Source organism: Lontra canadensis, unplaced genomic scaffold (assembly GCF_010015895.1).
Source record: "Lontra canadensis isolate GAN:19392208 unplaced genomic scaffold, GSC_riverotter_1.0 scaffold47, whole genome shotgun sequence".
In the NCBI taxonomy this organism is placed as follows: domain Eukaryota; kingdom Metazoa; phylum Chordata; class Mammalia; order Carnivora; family Mustelidae; genus Lontra; species Lontra canadensis.
The window spans coordinates 8,761,274-8,785,717 of record NW_022631041.1 but is presented as its reverse complement, the minus strand read 5'-3'; the positions used below and the strand labels follow the sequence as shown (position 1 = coordinate 8,785,717).

The following is a 24,444-nucleotide window of genomic DNA, read 5'->3' as shown; positions in this document are numbered from 1 at the left end:
CGTGGGACAGATAAGCAGAAACAAGGGCCAAGACCAGTCAAGCCTTAATATTTTATCATTAAATTCAAATTCAAAATAAACATTCATCCGATTGTCTAAACCGGTTTTTGTTTTGTTTTTGGAAAACGATGAAGAAAGGAGGAATTAGGAAGCCTTTAAGTACATCAGTATTATCACAGTAGTTAAGATTTATTAAACACTTAATATGTGGCAAGTACCATATATATATATTAGCTTACAAGAGTACCCTTTCTATAGGCTCTGTTGTTTACCAAAGAGGAAACTGAGGTATAACAAGGCTAAATAATTTGCCCAAGGCCATTCAGCTAGTTACTAAAGCTGGGGTTTGAACCCAGGTAGTCTAACTCCAGTACACACATATATACGTGAATACAAATATTTACATATGAATCACCAAGCCTTGCTACACAAAAAAAGAGCCAATTTTCACATGTTGAAAGAGGACTTTAGGGACACCTGGGTGGCTCAGTCAGTTAAGCCTCTGCCTTCAGCTCAGGTCAGGATCTCAGGGTCCTAGAACTGAGTCCTGCATCAGGCTTCTTGCTCAGCGGGGAGCCTTCTCCCTCTCCCTGCTCTGCCTGCTTGTGCTTGCTCACTCTCATTCTGTCTGACAAATAAATTTTAAAAATCTTAAAAAAAAAAAAAGAAAATTCAATAGAGAAAGATAAATGTTTTCAACAAATGGTCTTGGATAACTAGATATCTACATGAGAAAGAATGAATTTGGACCCTTATCTCACACTACATAAAAAATATTAGCTCAAAATAGAGATCTAAATTCAAGAGCTAATACTATTAAACTCTCAGAAGAAAACATACATCTTTGTGACCTCAGATAAGGTTGTGACTTCTTAGATATTACTCCAAAAGCATAGCCACAAAAACAAAAGTAAATTAGATTTCATTAACATGAAAAGCATTTTGGGCTTCAAAGGAAATTAAGAAAGTGAAAAAAAACAGTCCACGGAATAGGAGAAAATATTTGTAAATCATATATCCAATAAGGATTTAATATTCAGAATATATAAAAGGCTTTTACATCTGAGTAACAAAAAAATCCAATTTAAAAATGGAGAAAGGATATGAATAGACATTTCTCAAAAAAAGATACACAAATAGCTAAAATATGCATGAAAAGATGCTCAACATTATTAATCACAGGGAAATGCAAATCAAAGCCACAGTGAAATACTACTTCACCTCCTCTACTATGATTATAAAAGATAAGACAAGAGTTTGTAAGGATGTGAAGAAATGAAAACTCTCAATTAGCTGGTGGGACTATAAAGTAGTACAACCACTTTGGAAAATAATTGGCAATTCCTCTATGTTAAACACAGAGTAACCATATGACTCAGCAATTCTACTCTGAGGAATATAAACAAGAGAAATGAAAATATACATACACACAAAACTTCCACACAAATGTTCACAGCATTATTCCTACTAGCCAAAAAAGAAGAAAACCCGAATGTCTAGTAACTATTGTATAAATAATAAGCAGTGTATTTATACAATGAACTATTCAACCATAAAAAGAAAAGAACCACTAAAAGTATGGATAAATCTTACGGACTATGCTAACTAAAGTAGCAAATCATTAAAGACTACATATTATATAATTCCATTTAAATATGAAATGTCCACTGTAGATGAATCCACAGAAATAGAAAGTAAATAAGTGATTGTGAAAGACTGGGTGGAAAGGGTGAAGCAGAGTAACTGCTAAACAGGTATGGGTTTTTTTACCGGGGTAAAGAAAATATTCAGAAGCTCAGAATGCTGATGATTGCATAACTCAATGGATATAATGAAAAGCCCTGAACTGTACACTTTAAAAGGGTACTTGATGGTATTGAAAAGTACCTCAGTAAAACTGTTATTAAAAAAAAAAAAAGGAGAATCAGCTTGTATGAATGATGAATGATAATACAAATAAGGAAAAACAAAAGACAGAATTTAAGGCCAAAAATGACTGCAATTATTAATGAAACAAATTAAACATTATAATCTGAAGTAAAATTTTAAAAATCCTTTTTATCTAGGATTAAAAATATCTGTCACAAGCAATGAATTTAACTATTTAGCAACTTAACTGAAATGCAGCATAGTAAGATGTTAAAAAAAAATTCACACTACAGTTTAGTATTTTTGCAATTAAGCTCCTTATTTCCTACTGTCCTGCACTCAATTTTTAAATATTTTTATTTCATTCAAGATTTAAACACAGGAAGTATTTAATAGATGATACACAACAGATAAAACCCTTCAAAAGCTTTTAAAATTCCATGAATCTATAAGCTCAGCCTGTTCCTTTTACCTTCCAATCACTTTTTAGGCTGGTATTACAATCACAGCAACAGTTCCTCTGTATATCCTGCCCCTGGATTTTTACCATCCTGTCAGCAAAGTAGCATAAAAAAAAGAGTCAAAGAAGCAGGCAAGGGGACCCCAGCCAGTGGTAAGTTCTGAGAGTACAGCTTCTAGGCAAGTGTTCACTACTCTCACTACCACTGTGTATTGCATGCATATTTTGGCAACCTCTGCTTTTATGAAGAATGAGATAACATCAAGACAGTATATATTTAATAAATTATTAAGATTTTTAAGGATCATATATATTCTCAGAGAATCTGTTCATCAATTCCTGTCAATGAAAAAAAGGGCAAAGAAAGTACTGTCATTATTCCAACCTATACAGAAGTGACACATCAATTTTCCAAACTAGGAATGGAAGACTGGAATACATATAAAATGGAAAGCAACTGGAGAACTTTGATATGCTGTGCAGTTTCTAAAAATATATTCATATTCTGCAAAGTTTAAAGATGAGAGTACAGATAACTGAACTTTTCATGAACTCATAAGTGACTAATAAATTATCCTACAGTATTATACATTTAATTATATAACATTGTGGAAAAGGAACTTTCATTGAACGTATATTCTGCTAGCAAACCAAGAACGACTTTGAAGGGTAAACTGTTCCTCCCTGATTAAAATTATCCATCATAAACCCTGATGATTTCCACTAACTTGTTACCATTTACTTTAGTGCATTCTTACACTTTTTAGCAAGCAGAGTAATTCACATCTCTACTAAGGCTTCAAGGTGCTGCTACTCTCAACCGGCTTAATACCCTGAATAAAAGCTCAGTGGATTTTTATTTTTAATGGCTTACGTCTTGAAGAAACTTAATCATAATGTGATTACTTTCAATAACAAAGTTAAAATCTAAAGACCACCATAATGTGGTCAAAGAATACTGATAAAAGCACTCTAAAAATGAAGAAGAGGAGCTTTAGCATCAGACCAACTCCACCATTTAGTGTGAACATAAACAACAATCATTGAGCAGCTGAGAGATTTCATTTCTGTTATTTCACATTATAATAAATAAGTGACAGTCAACAAAAAAAAGATGCAGTACTTCATACATTTACCTGACTCAAAAAAAATGGAAATATTTCAAATGATCTGTGATAAATAAGACAACCTATGTGTGGCTGCAGCTTTCTCATCTGAGATTGCTTCACCTGCCACCTCCACCTGATCAGTGTGACAACCAACTACCTGCAAGACTTCAGAGGTTGAAGACTCAAAGAGGGACCCAGTCATGAATGGAGAGCGGGGAATCCTTAACACTTTAGTGAGTTTTGCCTCCAAGAGCTCCACCAGGTTCCCACAGCAAATATCTGAGAAAAATCCCCTCCTGCTTCCAGCAATGGGTGGGGAAAAGCAATGATTTTTAAATACACTGGAGCATTCTGTTCTTAACAAGACCTTCCCTCAGGAGAAACTAATGGGAGCCTAACCAGCTGGGGGTTTATCAGAGCTGAACTGATGAGGCGGAAGAGAAATAACCAACTCCAACCGACTCTAGCTATCCTAACTTACCTGGGGGAGGGGGCTGGTGGTGACTAAGAATCACTTGTGAGTTTCACAGTTCAGAAGCTCTGGCTCACTAAAAGACTAAGACCTAATCAAACAGAATGCTTCTCCTCCCCTCATACCTTACCACCAAAAATGAATCTAGATACAAACCTTGTACTATTCACAAAAAATTAACTCAAAATTAATGGCAGACCTAAATGTGAAATGCAAAACTATAAAACTCCTAGAAGATAACATAGAAGAAAACTTAGACGACCCTGGGTATGACAATGACTTTTTAGGTACAACACCAAAAGCACAATCCCTGAAAAAAAAAATTTTTTGATTAAGCTGAACTTCTTTAAAATTAAAGCCTTGTGCTCTGTAAAACACAAGGTCAAGAGAATGAGAACACAGGCCATAGACTTGGAGAAAATATTTAGAAGATCCATATTTAGAGATCCAAAATATACAAAGAACTCTTAAAACTCAACAAGAAGAAAATGAACGACCCAACTAAAAAATGGGCCGAAGACATTAACAGACACCTCACCAAAGACATACAAATAGCAAACAAGCATATGAAAAGATGCTGTATAACATGTCACCAGAGAAATGCAAACTAAAACAAGGAGTTACTGCTACAAACTTAACAAAATAGCCAATATCCAAAACTGACAATATCAAATGCTGATAAAAATGGAGATCAAGAGAACTGTTCACTGCTGGTGTGAATGCAAAATGGTACGGCTACTCTGGATGACAGTCTGGTAGTTTCTTATAAAACCAAACATACTCCTATCATACATACAATCTAGTAACCACACTTATTGGTATTTACCCAAAGGAGCTAAAAGCTTATATACAGACAAAAACCCGCACAGGGATATTTGTAGCTGCTTCATTCATAATTGCCAAAACTTGCAAGGAACCAATCTGCCCTTCAGTAGATGAAGGGATAACCAAACTGTAGCCATCCAGGCAGTGAAATATTATCCAGCATTGAAAAGAAATGAACTATCAGCCATGAAAAGACGCAGAGCAAAACTTAATGAGTGAAAGAAGTGGATGTGAAAGGGCTACAAACTGTATGATTCCAACTACAGGGACATTCTGAAAAAGGCAAAATTCTGGAGACAATAAGAAGATAATTGGTTACCAGGAGTTGGGGATTGCGGGGCAAGAAGAGATGAATAGGTGGAACACAGAGGATTTTAGGCAATGAAACTATACTGTATGATACTGTATGGTGGATACATGTCATATATTTGCCAAAACCCATAGTATACATAACAGCAAGAGTGAGCCTTAATATAAACCATGGACTTGGGATGATAACGTGTCTGTGTTGGTTATTCAGTTATAACAAATGTCCCATTCTGGTGGAGGATGTTGATAATGGAGGGGGTATGCTGAGCACCGACAGGGAAATGTGGGAAATCTCTGTACCTTCTGCTGAGTCCAAATACTGCTCAAAAAATAGTCTATTTTAAAAATTAATATTTTAATAAATGAAGTTAGCTACATCTTCATGATTATAAGGGTGGACATAATTTTACTGCTGACTCACAATTTTAACATTCTGCTAGTCTGCTATTTAAGCAAAACTATAATGTGTACTATTTCTGCAGTAAAAATGTAATAAAATTTTAAAAATAACTATGAAAGATGCATAAATCAACATTAAAACCTTCCTTAATGCAACATAACTACTTACAATAAACTTCCAATGGTATTTGAAAAATTATTTCAGTGAACTGCTTCCTTTTCATGTGAATGAAAGGAATATCAAAACAAACAAGTAACTACCACATCCAGACTAACTCATAGTATTCACTGAATTGAAATAGGCCTCTAGTTACCTCTTCCACTATTATTTTTGGTAAGAATTTTTTATTATTGGTAAACAAATTAGAGTTGTTGAAAAAATATTCATTCTTACTATTCCTTGTTTTGGAGTTAGGATTTTCTCTAAAGGAGTCAAAGTGAATTATATTTATTATCACAGCCAATTATTTAGAATAGCTTTTGATATATAAATATACTTTGAAATGAATCATTTGCTCACTCTACAAGAAATACAGGCATACACAGTGGTCTGGGTTAGAGAAACAAGAAACAAGGTGCATTCTGACATATCAGGTAAAAACAGTCTTTTATCCCAGCATCCATTCTCAGATGCTTAATGGCTAAGTTCTTTTCTCAAGTATGGCAAAGTGAATTTTAAAAGAAAAATACAACCTATTATGAAAAATACAGTACAGACACTGAATAGATGGAAAAGTCTGCTCCACTTTTTCTCCTTTTCAAAAGACAAAAAGAAAAAAAAAATACAAAAAGGAAAGCAATTTAGTAGAAAGTACTGCAATAGCTGATGCCACTAGATTTACAGTCACCTCTGGCAGAGTACTGCTGTGAAAAAGCAGAGGTACCGCTCTTACAAGAAAAGATTATGTACTTTCAAGAAAGGGTAAGATTAATCATCCCTCAATAGACAACCTCACCAAGAAAACTTCAAAAATTCTAGATAGCACTTACTGAAAGGGAAACACAAACAAAACTTAAACTAGGGATATACAAAATCCCTACTTTAAAATTTAAAAAATCTCATTATTTAAACAGTAACTACCATATAATTTCTAAGACTATATATTTTACAAATAACATGGGCTAAGCAAACCTTAATTTTCAAATGAAGAATTATAAGACCAAAAATATTAGCTACTTTATATAGTAAAACCCCTTTATATTTTCCATTCTAAGGGAATCTAAGTTACTCTAGAGCAGCATTCATTTTTAATATTATTTATTATTTAAAGTAGGCTCCACACCCAATGTGGGGCTTGAACTCACAACCCTAAGATCAAGAGTCATATGCAATACCGACTGAGCCAGCCAGGAGGCCCTCAACATTCATTTTTAAATTACAGCACCAGTAAAGAAATACGCTGAGCATGTCTTCATTTATTTGTCTTGGGTAACAACTTCCAAAAAGACTAACACCAGTTAGAGAAATGGAACCAAGTAGAAATTAGCCTTATTTACTGAATAAAATACTCTTACTTAATGCTACTTGAAAATGATGTAGTGAGCAACTATAAAAATTTTTCAAAAAGCAGATCTGATTTCAGTTTTCAATTAAAGTATCACATATTCTTCCCAAGGGACATCCAATATATTCAACTCTAAAGAAGGGAACCATGTACCTGAACTTGTTTCTAGGAACTTTATGAGTTTTCTTTTTTTTTTTTTTAATACATTATTTTTCAGGTTGTTTTCTTTCACAAATAAAAATTGGTTATTTTTTAATGAAAACTTGCAGACAATTACAAAATTGCAATATTTTAGTAAAATGCTTACATTCACTTTTATCTTTAAAACTTCTCTGAGAGTCTAAGTGGCTCAATCAGTTAAGCATCTGCCTTGAGCTCAGGTCATGATCCCAGGGTCTTGGGATCCAGAGCCCCAAGTTAGGCTCCAGGCTTGACAGGTAGCCTGCTTCTCCCTCTCCTTCTGCCCCTTTCCTCTGGCTTGTGCACTCTCTCAAATAAATAAATAAAATCTTAAAAAAAAAAAAGTATCTATATAAATGTATCTACATTTCTATATAATATTAATGAAAATATTAAAAGCTACAAATGCAAACATTTTTAAGTAAAATTGGGTAGTAAAGGTCTCAAACACGCTGAATACTTTATTAACAGAAGTGATTACTGAACTGCCCCTGAAAGATACCTAATTAAGCATCTTCATTATCATATTAACCCCCTCCAAAAAAAAGCCTCTTCCATAGGACCAAAAAATATTTACACAAGTAATTTAACCTGGCATACAGAAGTACTATATATCATTTAGAATTACTAATTTTTTCTTAAACCATTTTCCATTTATGACTAAAAGGCTAACTTAAACTGATAAGTTTCACAAATTATACTTGCATTAACTACAAAAATGCCTGTAGTGGTTCCTTCCTGAGCATTCCTCGCCACTATGGATTTAAAAGCAAGGCAGCCTGATGAATTAAAACAGGGCTTTTAGACTGAAAAACTTTAGCTTGTGGGCCAAATGCAGTCCATTGCCTGTTTTTATAAATAAAGTTTTATTAAAACACATCTATACTCCTTCCTTCACATATTGTCTACGGATGCTTTTGTGCCACATTGGCAGAGTTGAATAGTTGTGTTAGAAACTAAAAAGTTAATATATTTACTATCTAGCCCTGACTCCTGAACTAAGAATCTAGATCTTCATTATTTTAAATGCATGCAAGAGCACACACACCCATCTTCTATATGGTATTTAGTAGAGAACATATTAAATTAATCATTTAAGAATGTGTGTTCCTGGGGCACCTGGGGTGGCTCAGTCTGTTGAGCAGCCACTCTCTGGTGCTGATCTCAGCGTCCTGAGATCAAGCTACCTGTAGTGCTCCACGCTCAGGAGGGAGTCTGCTTCAGAATTCTCTCTCCCCCTCTGTCTCTTCTAGAATACATAAATCTTAAAAAAAAAAAAAAAAGACTTTGTGTTCCTTCTGTTGTGCTATTTATTTATTTATTCTGTTGTGATTTTAGAATTATATACCAACTACTGTCCAGTTTCTGGACTCTTGATTAAGCAAAGGATACTGGTTAATTGTTTTGCATCACTTTAAACTCCACCGTATCTTCTCATTTGTGGTAATGTTTCTGACAGTTTGTTTTAAAAGAAAATACCACTCAATATTATAGCTATAATTTCAAATTATAATTTCGGTTATCTAAAAATGTCTACATATTACTTATAAAGAAGGGTAGTGTGGAAATGCTGAATTAAAAGAAAGATGGCTACATGGGTGGAACTGGGGATGGAATTAAATCAAATACATAATCACAAAGACAAAGGCACTGACCTTTAAAGGTAAGAATTACTTTAACAGGGAAAAAATATTCTAGATTGAATGAATCACTAAACAAATGGCCCTCTGGAACAGGAAGTAGTAAGAAGTAAACTGTGTCACAACAATTCTTTCCCCTACTTATCCTCCACAGCCAAAAAAGAAAAAGTTATGCAGTAAACAAACTAGTGTCCAAAATTTCTTTAAAATGAAACACGAGTAAGAGATTCAAGCAACTAGGATTACTAAATCCAAAAGTGAGTAACTATATTAATAAAAAGCATTCAAACCTAAAAGGTGATACATAGTAAAATGCCCTTTTCCATGTATTATTCTGCTACATTCTCAACAGATCTGTTTAGGTCAAACTAAAAACATTTCATTATCTGTAATCCCAAGACACTTCTAATGATGATACAATGCCAAATCACTGCAGGAAGTTCTCATTTATACATTATAAAACAAAACAATACTGAAACTCATTATTAATTTTCTTCTTATAAATAATGTGTCACTTCCAACACATGAAGTTAAAGCCAAACAAAAACAACCAAAGCTTACCTTTCATTTAGTGATACCCCTACAGTCCAATTATCTACATGTACATTACTAGTTACTACTCCAAGTAACTAATTACCAATTTAGCACTCAACTTACATACCAGCAATTCAATAGTCTCTATATTAAATCTCTTATATAAAAATTAATAAAATCAGGTGACTAGGAACTGTGAAAATTAGTAATGGGAAACCTCACTAAAATAGAACTTGGGAGGTTTTGGCAGGGGAGTTCTCATGCCCCTACCGCTTGTGGTTAGTTGCAGAGCTAAAAGGAAGAGATGGACTTAACCATGCAGTGGATACTACTCTTTTACTCCAGCCAAAGGAGGTGACACTTTCCTCATCACCTCCCCAGGCAAAAGCTACACCAATGAGAAGCCACCACACTTTGAATTCCTGGTTTACTCAAATGGACAGATACTTCCTAACTGCCTTCCCAACTTACCCCATTTCTCCTTAAAAAAGGGTCCTGTCCTTTGTTCCCTGCACTTGCCTAGAGTTTTTCAGCAGCTGGTTTGTTTCAGGTTGCAATTCTCTTTCGTTTTCTAATAAGCCCATCTGCTAATGGTAAAAACTGAGTTTTACATTATTAGTTTTGTGTAATTTCATTTTGATTTTATATCCTTACTATTTACACCCAAGAAAGGAAAGCAAGTAAACTCAGTTAACAGTATTTTTAAAATACCCGCGTTTCCTACGTCATAATGAGACTTCATCTGTTATACAATAAAAATGCAATAACCTAGTCTTAAGTATCCAACATGAGTTGTATTTCAACAATGAAAAAAGTGCATGTTTTTCATATACTTTTTCCTGCTCCCTTTTGTAAACAAACGTTTACATTTGTGTAGCTACAGACTTGGATTTTGAATGCAATCAATGGATACAAAGTAAAGGACCCTACAATGGGATGGAGTCCAGTACTTTATCCTCTTTAACAGGTACTCAGAACAATCAATCAGAAGATGGCTCTAGACAGAACTGATTCAGAGCATTCCCAAATCTTCCACAGAAAAAGAAACTCTAAGATCCTAGAGCTGGAAAGATTCCAGATATCATGCATCCCAATTTCCTCATTGTACAGGAAAGGACACTGAAGCCCAGACTAAATTTTAGCTAGCTTAACCAAAATTAGTTTGAAGACTAGAACACAAATCTTCTAAAGATAAAGTGATCCTTTGAAAATTCCTTTACCTTTTCCCTTCAGGACGGCAAAGTCAGGTTATGATTTTAAAGGTAAATGATACTAAAAAACAAATGGAAAACATAGAATGCCAAACAAAAATCCATCTACTTATGGAAGAAAGGCTTACTAAGCAGACTTGATTCCCTACTAATTTTCAATTCCATTCAGATTCTATCATACCTTGTTTCCCTCAAAAAGAAATTCACTGCAAAGTAACTGCTTCTAGGCAGGCATCGTTTCTAAAGTAAAACTGCTTATTCCTCCCGCTGCAGTAGTTCATGCTGAGAATCCCAACCTACTGCTGACACAGTACTCATTCTTCCTTTTATACAAAGTCTTCTTTAATAAAGAGCTAAGAGTTGAGAAGTAAAAGTATTTCAAAGTCCTTGTTTCTCCTCTGGAACTAGAATTCCAAATGACTAAAATTCTTCCATGGTCAAAAATGATGGCAGTGGAGAAGAGGAGATAAAAATCTGGCTTAATTCTAGCTAAATATCACTTTTAACTATTTCACTTTGAACTAATCTGAACAAAAATCAGATTCCTAAATTTTTCCAATACTGTAATTGTTTTCAAAATAAAACTACTAAGCAGCAAGTCAAACATTCTAATGCTATCTTACAAGTGCAAAATTACTAAACATTTACTGCCTACTATGCCCAAGAAACTTTCACATAGATTATCCCATTATGTCTCAACAGAAATTTTGCAACCTTGTGACTGAGAACAGGGCCATTTCAATCACTCAAAGAAAAAAAGAACAGTAAAACAACTGCATTAGCTACAAAAATAAATGAAATTAAGGCATTCTTAAATAATTCCTGACACCTAGTTGCCCTTTAACAAGTATCTGCTGAAATGAAGTAATGAAGGACCTGAATATTAAAACTACAGAAAAACTTTCAAAATATCATATATTAAGTATTCATCAAACTGTCTCTGCATGGCCTTAAAAGCTACACAAATGCATTATTGCATTTAATCGTGATGCTAACCTCATGACCTCAGTAGGATTATTATCCTATTTAACTGGTGAACAACCTGGGCTAAGTCCAGTGGAACACCTGGAACTATGTGAGGCTAAGCTGCCATATTGACAGCAGGTGCAACCCTGGCATTTAGTACGTGGAAGCCAGAGATATTAAATGGCTTGCAATGTGCTGGATAAACCCACTGAATTATCCAGTCCAAAATGCTACCACTACTGAGAGACACTAATCAAGATAACTCAGGTTAACATTCAAGATTCTCCACCAACTGGCTCCTATTTCTGTCTCCAATTCAATTAGCATCACTATTCCAAACTGTCTCTAGTACTCCTCTTAACTATAATAATCCACTTTTCTACTGTTGCCCATCCTGTTTGCCTAGAATAATTTTCCCAGTCTGTCTTCCCTATTACTCTATGTGATCCCCATCTACTAATGTGGCATCAAATGTAATGACTTTACCTGCAATCTGACTTTGCAGAATGTCAGTAAAGCCCTAAATAATACTCTAAATACAATTGTTTAACTAGTTTGGTCTTTTAGTTAGGGCTGGAAACTTTCCGAAGCATCACGTTCTCCATTTTTTTTGAATACTCACCTAGAACAATATACAGCCACTGGGAATTAAAGAATTGTTTCTTGAAGAATACAGCATCTTCATTTTAAAAGGAGGGGTTAAAAAAAAAAATTGAAAGACACCTCAATTCCTTAGTGTCAAGAAAAGAACCAGAATTCAGGCCACAGTTTATAATCCAATGTTAGCACTTAATAAGTGTTGGTTAAATGAACTCCAACAGACAAAAATCAACTTGTGAGCCTGCACTCAACAATATTACATTACACTACAGTTTAGAGGACAATCTATGCCTTAAAATATATGGAAAAAACCAATCCAAGCCTTATCAGAGATTGCCTATTTTACTGTATCTTCCACAAGTTAAGAAGACAATAAATGAGGTTCTTAAATAATGCTGATAATTATAAAAATTCATATAATTTTTTTTAAAACTCAATAAATTTGAAGTTTCATTTTTCTGCTTAGTCCTTGATATAGTCACACATAACATGACTTCCTTGTATTCAGACAAAAATACATTACAAAGGCCAGGGTACTTCATGGTTACAGTAATTCAAAATTATACTAGTAAACCAGGAGTTTAGATAAGGACAACAATAACATTACTAGAAATGCCTTCATTCTTCAGTTAAAACCTTTTTTCCCTTTCTAGATATTGATATGAAAATAGATTATTAGAAATTGTATCCTAATAATTTTCAACCCGGATTAATCATAAAAATCAAATTATACCTACTTCTACATAACAAAAAGAAGAGAATTAAGATAATTAAATCCTATCACTGCTATATGACTTAGTATATAAAATTACATTTTCCTGCTTCCTATCAGTAAATGCATTCCAACCTCACATTGTTTTTAGAAACCAAGAAGAATGAACACAAAGCATGCTTACAGTATCATTCACTAGCTATACATTAATGCAAGAGACATAGTAAATATATCCTGCCTCATTACTAGTTAGAAAATTATTTAAAAATTCAGATTTTCACTAATTCTTATAATACAGATATCAGATATAACTTTCTCATCTAGTTTTTTTATACCTCAAAGTAGATTTAGTACAGTCCAACATTCAGGAAGACATTCTATTAGTCAGACCAGACCTGTAATGCAAGTTCTAATAGCCCAATCCTACTTCTGAAAACATCTCCTAGTTTCTTCTCCACAATCAAAGGAAAGAAAACACTTTATCTACGAGAATATTTCTGCTCCAAGAACGTAAATTTATTACAGGCTACAAGAGTCTAATGTGAGAAGAAAATAAAGGAGTGAAAGAAGTCAACTGAAACAGCAAAAAATATAAAAGAACAAGAGCAACAGAATATATGTGTAATAAGTCTGCATGTTAAGCCAGTAGAGCTTTGAAATTAGAAATTATTAATTTTAATTTAGCTTTGAAAATAACAAAGAACAGAAAAATACAGATCTTAAATTACATATGTGCATAATAAATGAAAATAAAAAGGTCTTAGTCATTTTCTATAAATCAAAGCCACAATAAATAAAGCTCATAAGCTTATCTGATACTTAAACCTAATAGAAGAAATGACTAGCTGCTATCACTGGTAGGCAAACCAATTTATCACTATGGAATGTTCACATAAATCTCATTAAAAAGTAAAAACATATTTGGTAGTTTTCCTGACTTCATTCTAAATACAGTAGGAGATATTCTAAAATTTAAACAAACAAAAAAAAAGAGTATAACTGTAAACTATAATTACATGTTCACTTTCATTTAGTGTTTAGCTATTAAAATGTATAAGCAATTCATGTACAAGTGAGGATTCTGGACACCAGATCCTTGCTTTTATTTGGCAATTAGAATCAGGCCTATATTTTAATTCTGTTGCGTCAACTTGCTAATTACTCAAATGCATTAAGGGTAACAGTCTTGTCTAAGGAAAACATTTGGTTTTATAAAATTGGGACTCACTGGTGGTACTTACTCATATTAAAAATAAAAAGGGCAGACTTGCTGTTAAAAAAAAAAGTGATATATTATTGGAAAATTGAGACTACACTGAGACAATGGCAAAAGTTGAACCCATTTAAAAGAAAAGCAGAATCTAAAAATAACCAATTTAACTTTTTTTTCCCCTTTTCTTTTAACCCAGTGATGATATGTGGGGTGGTGGGAGAGGAGAACAACAACAACAAAAATCTGCTTTTAGTCCATCTAGATCCAATAATGCACTATTCTTGTCACTATATGGAATTTTGCTGCATACCTAGTACCCACACTGACAAATTAAAATTATTGTCTCATCTTCATAAGACTAAAATAGGGACCTTAAACTAGAAGGTAATGATCACTGGGTTTAGGAATAAAAACAACTAAACACTTGCAGCCAAAAATATTCTAGTCTCAAATATCTAGATATTTGGGCAAGAGCCCTTTAGACATACTCTTAGAAATTCAGATTCAGATCTAGCCTGGTCGTCAGATTTTACCATTTAACAGGAATGTCCACAGTACTGGTATTTACTATGAATGTAGACTTCACTCAGTAATGCATATCAACGGCCCATCTGAAAAGTTTTTTAAGTATTTTGAAAGATAACACACTAATCATAAGTGAAACTTGAGGCATATCCTGATACCATATACAGTACTTTAGAAAATTACAAGGAACATCAAGGCACATGTTTAACTAAAATGCAGGTTCCCCTCCCCTCTTCTCAGGAGCCAGATAAACCTAAAATGTGAGGGGTAAAGCTCCTTCCTTCTCTTTATTTTTTTGACAATAGTAATTCTATTGTGATCATATAGTGATTTTTTTTTTAATTTACAAACACATTACTTCAATATGTAGAAACAGATATCCTAAAGATGAACAAATCATTTGCTTTTAAAAGTCTTGCGTTTTAAGTTTAAAAATAAAGGTATTATAGTTAAGGATGGTTAAATTTCACGATAAAAGCCAACAATTTTATTTCAAATTCAATAGTATAAAAGTGAGAAGTATTCTCCACTGTTAAGACAAAAAAACCGAACAGGTATTTGGAAAAACTATGCTATGCTATGACAAAACTATTACAGTTCATTCACAGTAAGGAAAAGTAATTCTCCTTATACCAATGCTTCAGAGTACAGCTAACTTAACAATTTTTACATACATATAAAAATGGTGGCTACAAAAGGGAAAGCATCAAGAGACTACACTTATCCATCTGTATTACCCTAACAAATTTTCTACAACTTCTAGAAATATCAACTCTTCGTAACTATTCCTATAAACTCAATTAACAGGATTTGTCTTCTAATGTTTTTTCTCAAATGGGCAAGTCAGAAACAACCAAATCAAATTCAATCTCTAATTCATTAGAATGATAAGTCATAAATTCAGTATCTACCAATGCCCAATATTTTTAAAAAGCAATTAAGGTGTGTCCTATACTATTGCTTTTAAACTTCATTTCAAGCCACATTCCATTCAAAATACCCCTATCCCCCTAGTATATACAAGCAGATAGATTTCCCCTTGGAAACTTCTAGCTCCTTGCAAAGACAGTAGTTACTACAGCAAAACTTTAAAACTCTACATGGATACATATTTAGCTACTATAAACTTAGAGATAAGAAACACCCCAGCAACATATAGCCTGAATAGATGTATAATCAAGGGGAAAGCCAATACCACATGATTTCACGGTATATATATCTATATATCTGACCACACCATTTCTTTGGAATTAAAACAGGAAAAGCAACTAATAGCAGTACAGAAGGACTGCAGAGAATACAGTAAAAGTTGGTTGCTGGGGAGGGGGGATTTAAATGAAAGGATACAGCCTTAAAGCACCAGTCTGAGTTCCAACTGCCAGGATCTTCTGTACAGGATCAAAGGCCAGGGCTGAAGGTTGATAGGGAAATCCATGGCGAACAGTCTAGGGATGGGCAAATGACATCACAGCAACGAAGGCAGCAAGCAGAATTCAAAAGCAGAAAAGTCAACAGAGGCATTAGCATCTAGAACCAATTATAAGTGATGCAGAACCCATACACATGTACTTACTGCCTTAAAAAAAAATAAAACCCTATAGATGTATATTAACAACACTTATTTACATAGAACTTGAAATTTTTTAAAAAGTGTGTATATACATAAATATATATCTCTCCCAATTTTACATTTTAATTTCTACCTTTCCATAATACTGATATTCTATAGAAGAAAATTTCTTATTAACATTTTATACTATCATGTCTGAAACCAAAATACTAAAGTTAGTGGTAGTCAAAAATTCTCAAAATTAATGTAAAAATGCAATTCATGCTTTATTTCAAGTGTGATAACTTCGCTACTTTATGCAGATGCTAAATGACAAATACTGCTTTAAAAAAAAAAAAAGCTGTCCTACAATAAGTTTTGTCAAGGTTTCAGTAAAGCAATTATCAAACATCTATCCCCAAATTTTGCAACTGTAACAGAATGAAAATAAGTACATATATTTTTGCATTTTGCTATAGAACCCTTAATTTTAGGGCATTAGGGCAAAATGTGTATTTAGACATTTTTAAGAAGCTGACATATAAACACATGGTATTTTATGGCAAGTATTAATATCAAGACAAATTTGTATTTCTCACTGAGCAGCCAGTGAATTAATTCGCTGCATCATTCTTTCCGAATTACAGACCGCTGTGGGAATGGTGCCATCAATGGGCAAAAATCACAGTACCAACTTTTAATCAAACATAGCGATAAAAGGACCCTGTGATTTCATATTTTAAGCTTCCTACCACATTTTAAGGAAAAGGTGAGAAACAAATATCCAGTTGAACTGGTTTGGCTTTTTGATGAACAATAATTCATTAGGCACCGTTTCCGAAGGAAACTTCGGAGTTGGTGAATTACATTAAAATGTTTCAATACAAAGGCTCTAAGGTTATTAAGAATACTAATTAAAGGTCAGTAAAATACGTGAAAAGCAACCTTGAAATGACTGCTGCAAGGGGAAAGGGGAAAGAAAAACAAAAACCAAAAAACAAAAAAAGCCCAAAAGGAGTAAGATGATGTCAATCTCCAAAATAACCCACTAAGCAAATGTTTGCTTGAGGAGGAGCGAGCCCTTCATTCGAGGTATAGTTATTACTGGCGTTCTATTCCCTCGCACTCCCATGAAAAGCCCGAGCCGCCCCCTAAAACGACCCCAATTTTCGCGGGGCTGCGAGCTCCGTTCACCTTGCAGAGCTGAAAGTGCTCGGACTGGAGCGTTTCCTGGATCTCGGGCTCCCGGTTCCCAGCCGGGTGCTGCTGTTGCTGCTGCTGCTGCGAGGCCGAGGACGAGCCGGCGGTCAGGCCGTCCAGCACCTTCCTGATGTTGAATTTCCTCATGGTCTCGGCGGAGCTCCCCCGCAACCCGCGAGGGGAGGCAAGGGGCGTCCCCCGGCGCGGGAAACGAGCCCGGGCCGAGGGCAGCTTCCACCGAGGACACGGAGGAGTGGGGCAGAGTGGGAGTGTGAGGGGAAGGAGGCAGCTGGGGAGAAGCACAAGATAATCCAAACAGGAAATACTGCGACGACGAAAGAGCAGCGGCCACCAGAACCCCGGACGGCGACCCCTCTTCTTCCGAGGCCGCCGCCGCTCGCCGCGGCAGCTGTGGCGCCGCTTCAGCCACCGCCGCCGCCGCCTCGCTCCGCGGCCGGGCGGCACAGCAGTGGCAGCGGCGCCCGGAGCCCGAACTGCCCAGCCTCACCTGGCCGCGGGCTGACTCTGCGCCGCGCCGCCGCCCCGGCTCGCCCCCGCCGCCACCGCCGCGTCCATGGCCCGCGGCCCCGCCGCTCGTCGCCCGCCCCGGCCCCGCAGTCCCTCGGCGCTTCCTCCCGCTCCTGCGCTTCCTCCTCCTCCTCCCGGGGGTAGCTGGCCCTCCGTCCACGGCCGCCGCTCGGCCTCCCCGCCGCTCAGCGCCTCTGCCCGCCCGGCATCACACGCTGGGCGCCCGGGGTGGGTCCCCGCGCTCTCCGCCTCGCTCCTCCGCCGCCGGACCAGCCCGCCCTCGCTCCTTCAGAGCCCCCGCTGCCTTCCTCAGGCGCCGGCGCCGCCGCCCAGGCTCCCGCCCCACCGCTCCCTCTCGCCTAACAGGGTGCCTCGGCACACGACACCAACGCCCGCCCCGAGAAACAGCGGCACCCGCGGTTACAGCGCCGGCCCCGGCGGTGGCGGCAGCTGGGCCTCCGCGGAGCAGGGCTGGGGAGTATGCGCATGCGCCCCGCATCCCCCCCCCCGCCGCCACCGTCTTGTCCACCCCCCCCCCACCTTACACCCCTGCCGCCGTGTGTCCCCTTCGCCTGAGTGGAGCTAGGGCTTAAATTACCCTCTGCGAAAATCCCATACCATGGTTAAATTTCTCCCACCCCAATCGTCAGGCCAGAGTATGCAGCTGTTTTCTCCCGCAGCTGAGATAGTAAAAATGTTGACTAACGAGCAACAGGAAGCCTTTATTTTAAATTCGGTCGTTAAAGCGGGGGTTTATGCTCTCACCCTTCAGCGAGGTACATGCTCCTGGCTGCTGGCTGCAATATTGCTTTAGTGATGGGCTTTGTTTTGGATTGTTTTGGATCTCATTTTTGAAAAAGAGCTTCTAGACAACGGTTATGTCTGTGATAAAAGGATGACAGATTTAGGTACTAGAAAAAGAAAGGAAATAAACCGGGGAGTTGGGGGGGGGGTATTTCTTGAATCTGTTACTGTCGGTCACATTAAAGCGTGGCCATGGCAGGTAGCTGCTGGAATGGAATAGCGTGCCAGAGGGGAACCGGTCCAAGGCTGGGTGTCTGCCCGGGCCAGTGACACACCAGCCCTGGCCTCAGTCCGCACTTGGGTGGGTGGGGATGGAGGCGGTAGCAAAGGTGGAAGTAAATACCGCACTGCCACTCATTTTCAGAACCTACAATCCGCCTTGTAATGCCGATTATCCAGTAAGTAATCCCCAATAACTTCTCCACTCTTGCGAGGGGAAGAGAGGGAAGGATGAAGTCTTTGCGCCGACTTTTCCGCTTCTTCACTGGCACAATCTCCCTTGGAGGTGTAGAGACAAATGTCTGGCTCAAGTTTGAAAGGGTAGAGATTCATGCTTAGGGGGACCCTCCCGGAGAGCGTGTTCAAGAAAGGTGAATGGGAAGCAAGAGGCATTTGATTGGAAAGGACGTAGTAACTGGGGAAAACGTAAGGAAGGATGAAAGCGCATAAAAACTATTTCTAATTTGTGGAGTGCGTGTGGGAATGGAGAACACTCTCTCAGGTTAATAACTTCGCCTCTGACCGTCCTGCGAAAAGGCAAGGAAGAGGTAGAACGAGTTTCCTGAACCGAAATCAGAAGCGCCCGCCCTCTTCTTTGTGATTGGCCGCCTCCTACCCTTTCAGGGAAATTCTCGCCACGCTATTAGTTGACGTGACCGGCCTTTAAGAACATTCAGCAAACCAACTACGAGTGGGGCTTAGGGATTTTGGGAAATGTAGTTCTCTCTGGAGCTTCCGCATCCACGACGATGCCTGACACTTGGAACCTGTAAAATTGTTTTGTTGCTTACTATTTATTGAATCACTCAGTTAATTCACTGGGTACAACGGACAATAAAACAAATTTTGGGGGATTTCTTAAGCTATTTCCAAGTGGCTCTAAAGTTTTTGTTTACTAATTTAGTTCTCTGAAACACATTTTGAGTTTGAGTCATTGTGCTAGGTTACGAAGACACAAAAACGCAATACTTGGCTTTCGACAAGGTCACCACAGCCTAAAGGGGGAAAACCTCACATAAAAACAAAGCGTGCAACCATATGATGAGTCCACTGATGGAATCTTGCACAAGGACTACAGAGAGTAATTTAGCCAGCCAGAGAAGACCTAGATGTGGTGATACACACCATAGTTGAATCCAGATGAATAGGAGTTGACCAGGTGAAGAGGAGAAAGGGCATCGGAAGGTAGGTGGGGAGGTTATCGAAAGTACCGGGAGAGCTTTTTGAAAAAATACCAAAACCTCTATAGAGGAAAATTGCAAAAGAGATCATTTGCCCCACATAATTTTTTGATCCACCTTTTTATTTAATTTGGAATAAATTTATAAAACTCTTCAGAGAAGGGACAGCTTCTTGCTGAGAGGATTTGTGGTGCAGTGGAAAAATCCTAGGCTCTTCTGTCTGCCAGACATGGATTTCAATCCAGGCCTTGGTGATAAGGTGCAATGTTGGACAAATTCCTTACTTTTCCTAAGGGTCAGATTCCTCATATGTAAAATGAAATTCATACTACCTTCTTCTTAGGGTTTTGTGAAGGTAAACTAGAAACAAATATAGTTTGCACTGAGTTGCTTAGCACTCTGTAGATACTCAAAAATGTCAGTTTTTCCATCCTACTATCAGTACCTTGAGGTGAAATGGAGTTCAAGAGATCACCAATTTAAACCAGTACCCTATTTTTTGCTTCATCATTTTTGTTTTGATTTTCATGCCTCATCCCTCTCAGCAGATTGTGAATTCTTCCTGGCATTCCCAAAACTTCAATTCATAGAGGACACATGACATTTAAGATGAATGTAGAACATACCTGCTAATGGAGATTAGCTTTGTGAACTTGCAATCCATCATCTTCAAGCTCAAGGAGACGAGGACATACCCAGAATTCTATTAGGTAAAAAAAAACAATGCCCCCAAAATATTTACCTTATGATAGCAAAAATAAAATAATGGATCCTCAGACTCAGTTTTTCTTGTCTTTAAAAATCAGTTGATTTTTAAAATTAAATTAGAAAAAAAATTTAAAAAATTATGATATAAAATTTAAGAATCAAATTAAAATTAATTAAAATTTTAAGAATAAAATTATTAAAATTTTAATTTATATTATGCATTTTAAAGTTTAGCACAGAAGAAGTTTTACCCTTAATAATATCTCAACAAAGATTAATTTTTGTTTGTTTTAATGAATGAATCAGTGTGTTGATTCCAAACAATTCAGTAGCTTCTGCCTTTCAGCAAGCAACATTCTCTCAAATGGAATTCTTTCTTACCAACTGGAAGAATGGATCAGGAGATGATGATGTAATAGTATATACCACTGAGAAATTATAGATAGTTATATTACATTTATCTGAGTCAATACAACTCGAAACAATACTCAACTAATACAATGAAAATAAAAAGACAAAAAAAAAAAAGAAAGAAAGAAAAATTGACATAGGAAAAGAAAAGCACCTCATTAAATTACTCAGCATGGAAAGCCAAAGACCAAAGTTTCGTAACATTCTGGAATCTGCCACTCCTTGTTGCCTTGTTTAAAGTCTACCATCCCAGGCTAACGAAAGCTCTGTGATTGGTCTTATAGGAGCCACTGGATGCTGATCAAGAGGAATAAAATAGACACTGAAAATAAATATTTTAATGAGAAATTATATTACCAGCAAACACTTTCTGGAAGTAGACCAAATCTGTCTTACCTGTTAGCATTTATTTATATCCACTTCATTTCAATTTATTTGAATCCCAAAGGAAGTATGTGTGACAGCAATTGATTCACTATACTATTTAACACAATATTGAATTTAAATTATTTGTAAATTGCAGCAGAGATATTAATTAGTTAGTTTCCCTAGTTCAGGCCCCCTTTTCTGAATGGGTCCCCAAAGTCCTACTAAATTGCTGGGCCAGGTGTTTTGACCAGATAATTGTGTATTCTTGTCCAAACAGATTAAGGCAAATATCTGAAGTAAGCCATGCCAAGAAGTCATCTTCTTCTGGGAATTTGGAGTTGAATCAGACAATGCTAATCAGTCTGAACTAGGAAGTTGTGTGGAGCTGGGACTGAAGGTAAGTATGCCCAGACTTAGATGGCACATGGTAAAATGAAACAGACACACAACCTACAGAGAAGTGACTCTATAGAGAAGTGGAGAGCAGAGTCGCCATTCCTGACCTTCCATTTTCCCAGTACTCATTCCTTATGAAATCTGGCTACTCTTTCTTTCCGTCTTTGTATAAATGAGTTTGAATGGGTTTCTGGTTTTTAGAGTCAAATATTCTGATACAAATTTAGACACAACATGCCCCAAATATAAAGGAATATAGACATACTCTAGCCATCTTTTACTGATAATTTTACCTTCTGCTCACAGTTCTCCCTATAGTTAAAAAGATGTTGCAATAATCTGGCAAGGAGTTGGTGGCTTAGGGTGGAATGGTTAAAATTAGTGGCTGTGGTGAGAAAGGATCAGATCGTGAATTGTATTTTTTATAAGATTTGCATTTATTTACTCATCAGAGAGAGAGAGAGAGCACAAGCAGGAGGAGCAGCGGGCAGAGGGAGAAGCAGTCTCCCACCTAAGCAAGGAGCTGGATGCAGGACTTGATCCAAGGACCCATGGATCCTGACCTGGGCCAAACGGAGTTGCTTAACAGACTGAGACACCCAGGCATCCCCCTGGATTGTATTGTAATGCTAGAGCCAAGAGGATTTGCTGACGGTATGGGGGGAAGGAAGAGACAAGGATGATGCCTCTGAGTTTTGGCCTGTGCACTCCGGAGAGTGGTGTTGCAATTTAATTTCCATATTTATGAATCCTAGATAATTTTATTACCATTTGTACCTGAGTAGACTGGACAAATATCATCAGCTAAATAAACAAGTCATGTCTGGAAACAAGCAGGATCCACTACACTGTGCTCTTTGTCAGGCTCTGGCCTTTTAACAAAAACAAATAGGGGAGATTTTAGTGAGCTTTCATTATTCCATAGATTTCCCCACCACTATTTAATATTATTTGTAAGACTATCATTAAACCATATGAAAAAAATGTCTAGATAAAGACCAGTAAGTTCAAGCAAAGAGAAAATTCCAGAAGTGCAAAACAAAACTAATTAAACAAAATGAATACATAAATGTAAAATATGAGGCATTAATGTAATGTGAGTGAAAAATATTGTCAAATTCTTAAAACTGAGACACTGGGCAATCAGGAGTTCCTCAATAAATTCTCATATATTTCAAATGCTATTTCTACAATGGGCACAATATTTGAACTAAAAAATGATACTCATCATATTTTCAATTTCAGTATCTTGTTTTAAGATTTAAATACTATTGTAAAAATTTTGAGCATTTTGCTAAACTTTTGCCAGAAGTTCAATTCTTCTTCTCCTCAAATAACTCTTTATAATTTGGTTTGTGAACTAAAGAACTAGCAATGAAGTTTGTACTTTATTGTACTTTATGCCATTACTCATGGTTTATAAACTGCAGTGACTGAAAAAGCTTTGAAAAGCAGTTAAAGTTAGTATTTTGTTCCAAACCACCCCACCCCATTCCTTCCTTTTGCTTCACTCTGCTTGAATCCTCTCCCAAGCCCCCTCTAACACCTGCAACACACACACACAAAAAAGAGAGAGAAAATTGTATATCATAATACTTCTAAAAAGTATTCCTTTAACAGAGATAAGTAGCTCTCTCTCTCGCTCTCTCTCTCTCTCTCTCTTTTTTTTTTAATTAAACACTACTCAGCACCAGGTCAATAACTAAGTTCTACAAACCAGCAGAAAACTGAACACTTTTTCCCTCAGACAGAGTTGGCAGCCCAGTGAGATAGTGTCAGTTGCAGCTGACTGGTATAACAGGGCCTTCCATCTCAGGTTTTGAGTTGGACACAGCTGTGTCACATCTCTTAGTCATTTGGCTATAGAACTTTTAGGTGCTAATTTCTTTCTCTTTCCTTCTTTCTTTCTTTCTTTTTTTCTTCCTTTCTTCTTTCTTTCTTTCTGCCCTTTCATTGGGCTCCCCAATCAGTGGAGAGTCTGCTTCTCCCTCTACCCATCTCCCCACTCCTGCTTGCTCTCTCTCACTCTATTGCCTCTCTCACCCTTTCTCTCTCCCTCTCTCAAATAAACAAAATAAAATCTTAAAAAAAAAAAAAAGGAATGCTGCCTGAGAAATCAAAAAGAATCAAAATAAAAACTTTAACGTAAGGAGAATAGGAGCAATCCTCTCTCCACGGACCTATCAGAGCCAAGAGAAGACTACTAACAATGAAAACATGCAAGGTATACTAACTCTTGGAGGTTTTCTATAGGTGGGTAAACACAGTCTCAACCCCAAAGATGGAGTTCCTCAAAACAGGACAAGGTATCTAGCTTTAAACTCAGAACGGACTCCTTGACTGTGTTTTTAGCCAACACCATACACTCAGTTTAACAATGTGTCCACAAACCTACAACTGTGGTATAATAGTCACCCCTTATCAATGTTTCAGTCACCCTTGGTGAACCACAGTGGGAAGCAGATGATCTTCCTGACTTAACATAGGAAGGTCAAGAGTAGCCTAAGGATACTTCACAATGCCTGCATCATTTATCTCACTTCACCTGTC

The 24,444-nt window shown here is 36.9% G+C and overlaps 1 protein-coding gene and 1 long non-coding RNA gene across 6 annotated transcripts in view; one reads left to right on the top strand and one right to left on the bottom strand.

Annotated features, from left to right (window-relative positions):
• The window catches only part of STXBP5 (syntaxin binding protein 5), a 170,516-nt gene extending 152,983 nt beyond the window's left edge, over positions 1-17,533 (bottom strand). For all 5 annotated transcript variants that reach the window (XM_032873133.1, XM_032873135.1, XM_032873136.1 and 2 more), the window contains exons 1-2: positions 17,273-17,533; positions 15,877-15,974 (exon numbers count right to left, since the gene is read on the bottom strand). In XM_032873133.1, the coding sequence (XP_032729024.1) occupies positions 15,877-15,974; positions 17,273-17,425 (251 nt within the window). In that variant the 5' untranslated portion in view covers positions 17,426-17,533. The remainder of the gene's footprint in view (positions 1-15,876; positions 15,975-17,272) is intronic.
• An 828-nt stretch (positions 17,534-18,361) lies between these two features.
• On the top strand, positions 18,362-21,876 carry LOC116876781. The gene is made up of 3 exons (XR_004384457.1): positions 18,362-20,014; positions 20,559-20,720; positions 21,776-21,876. It is a non-coding gene; the product is annotated as an uncharacterized LOC116876781 (long non-coding RNA).
• The last annotated feature ends 2,568 nt before the right edge of the window (positions 21,877-24,444 follow it).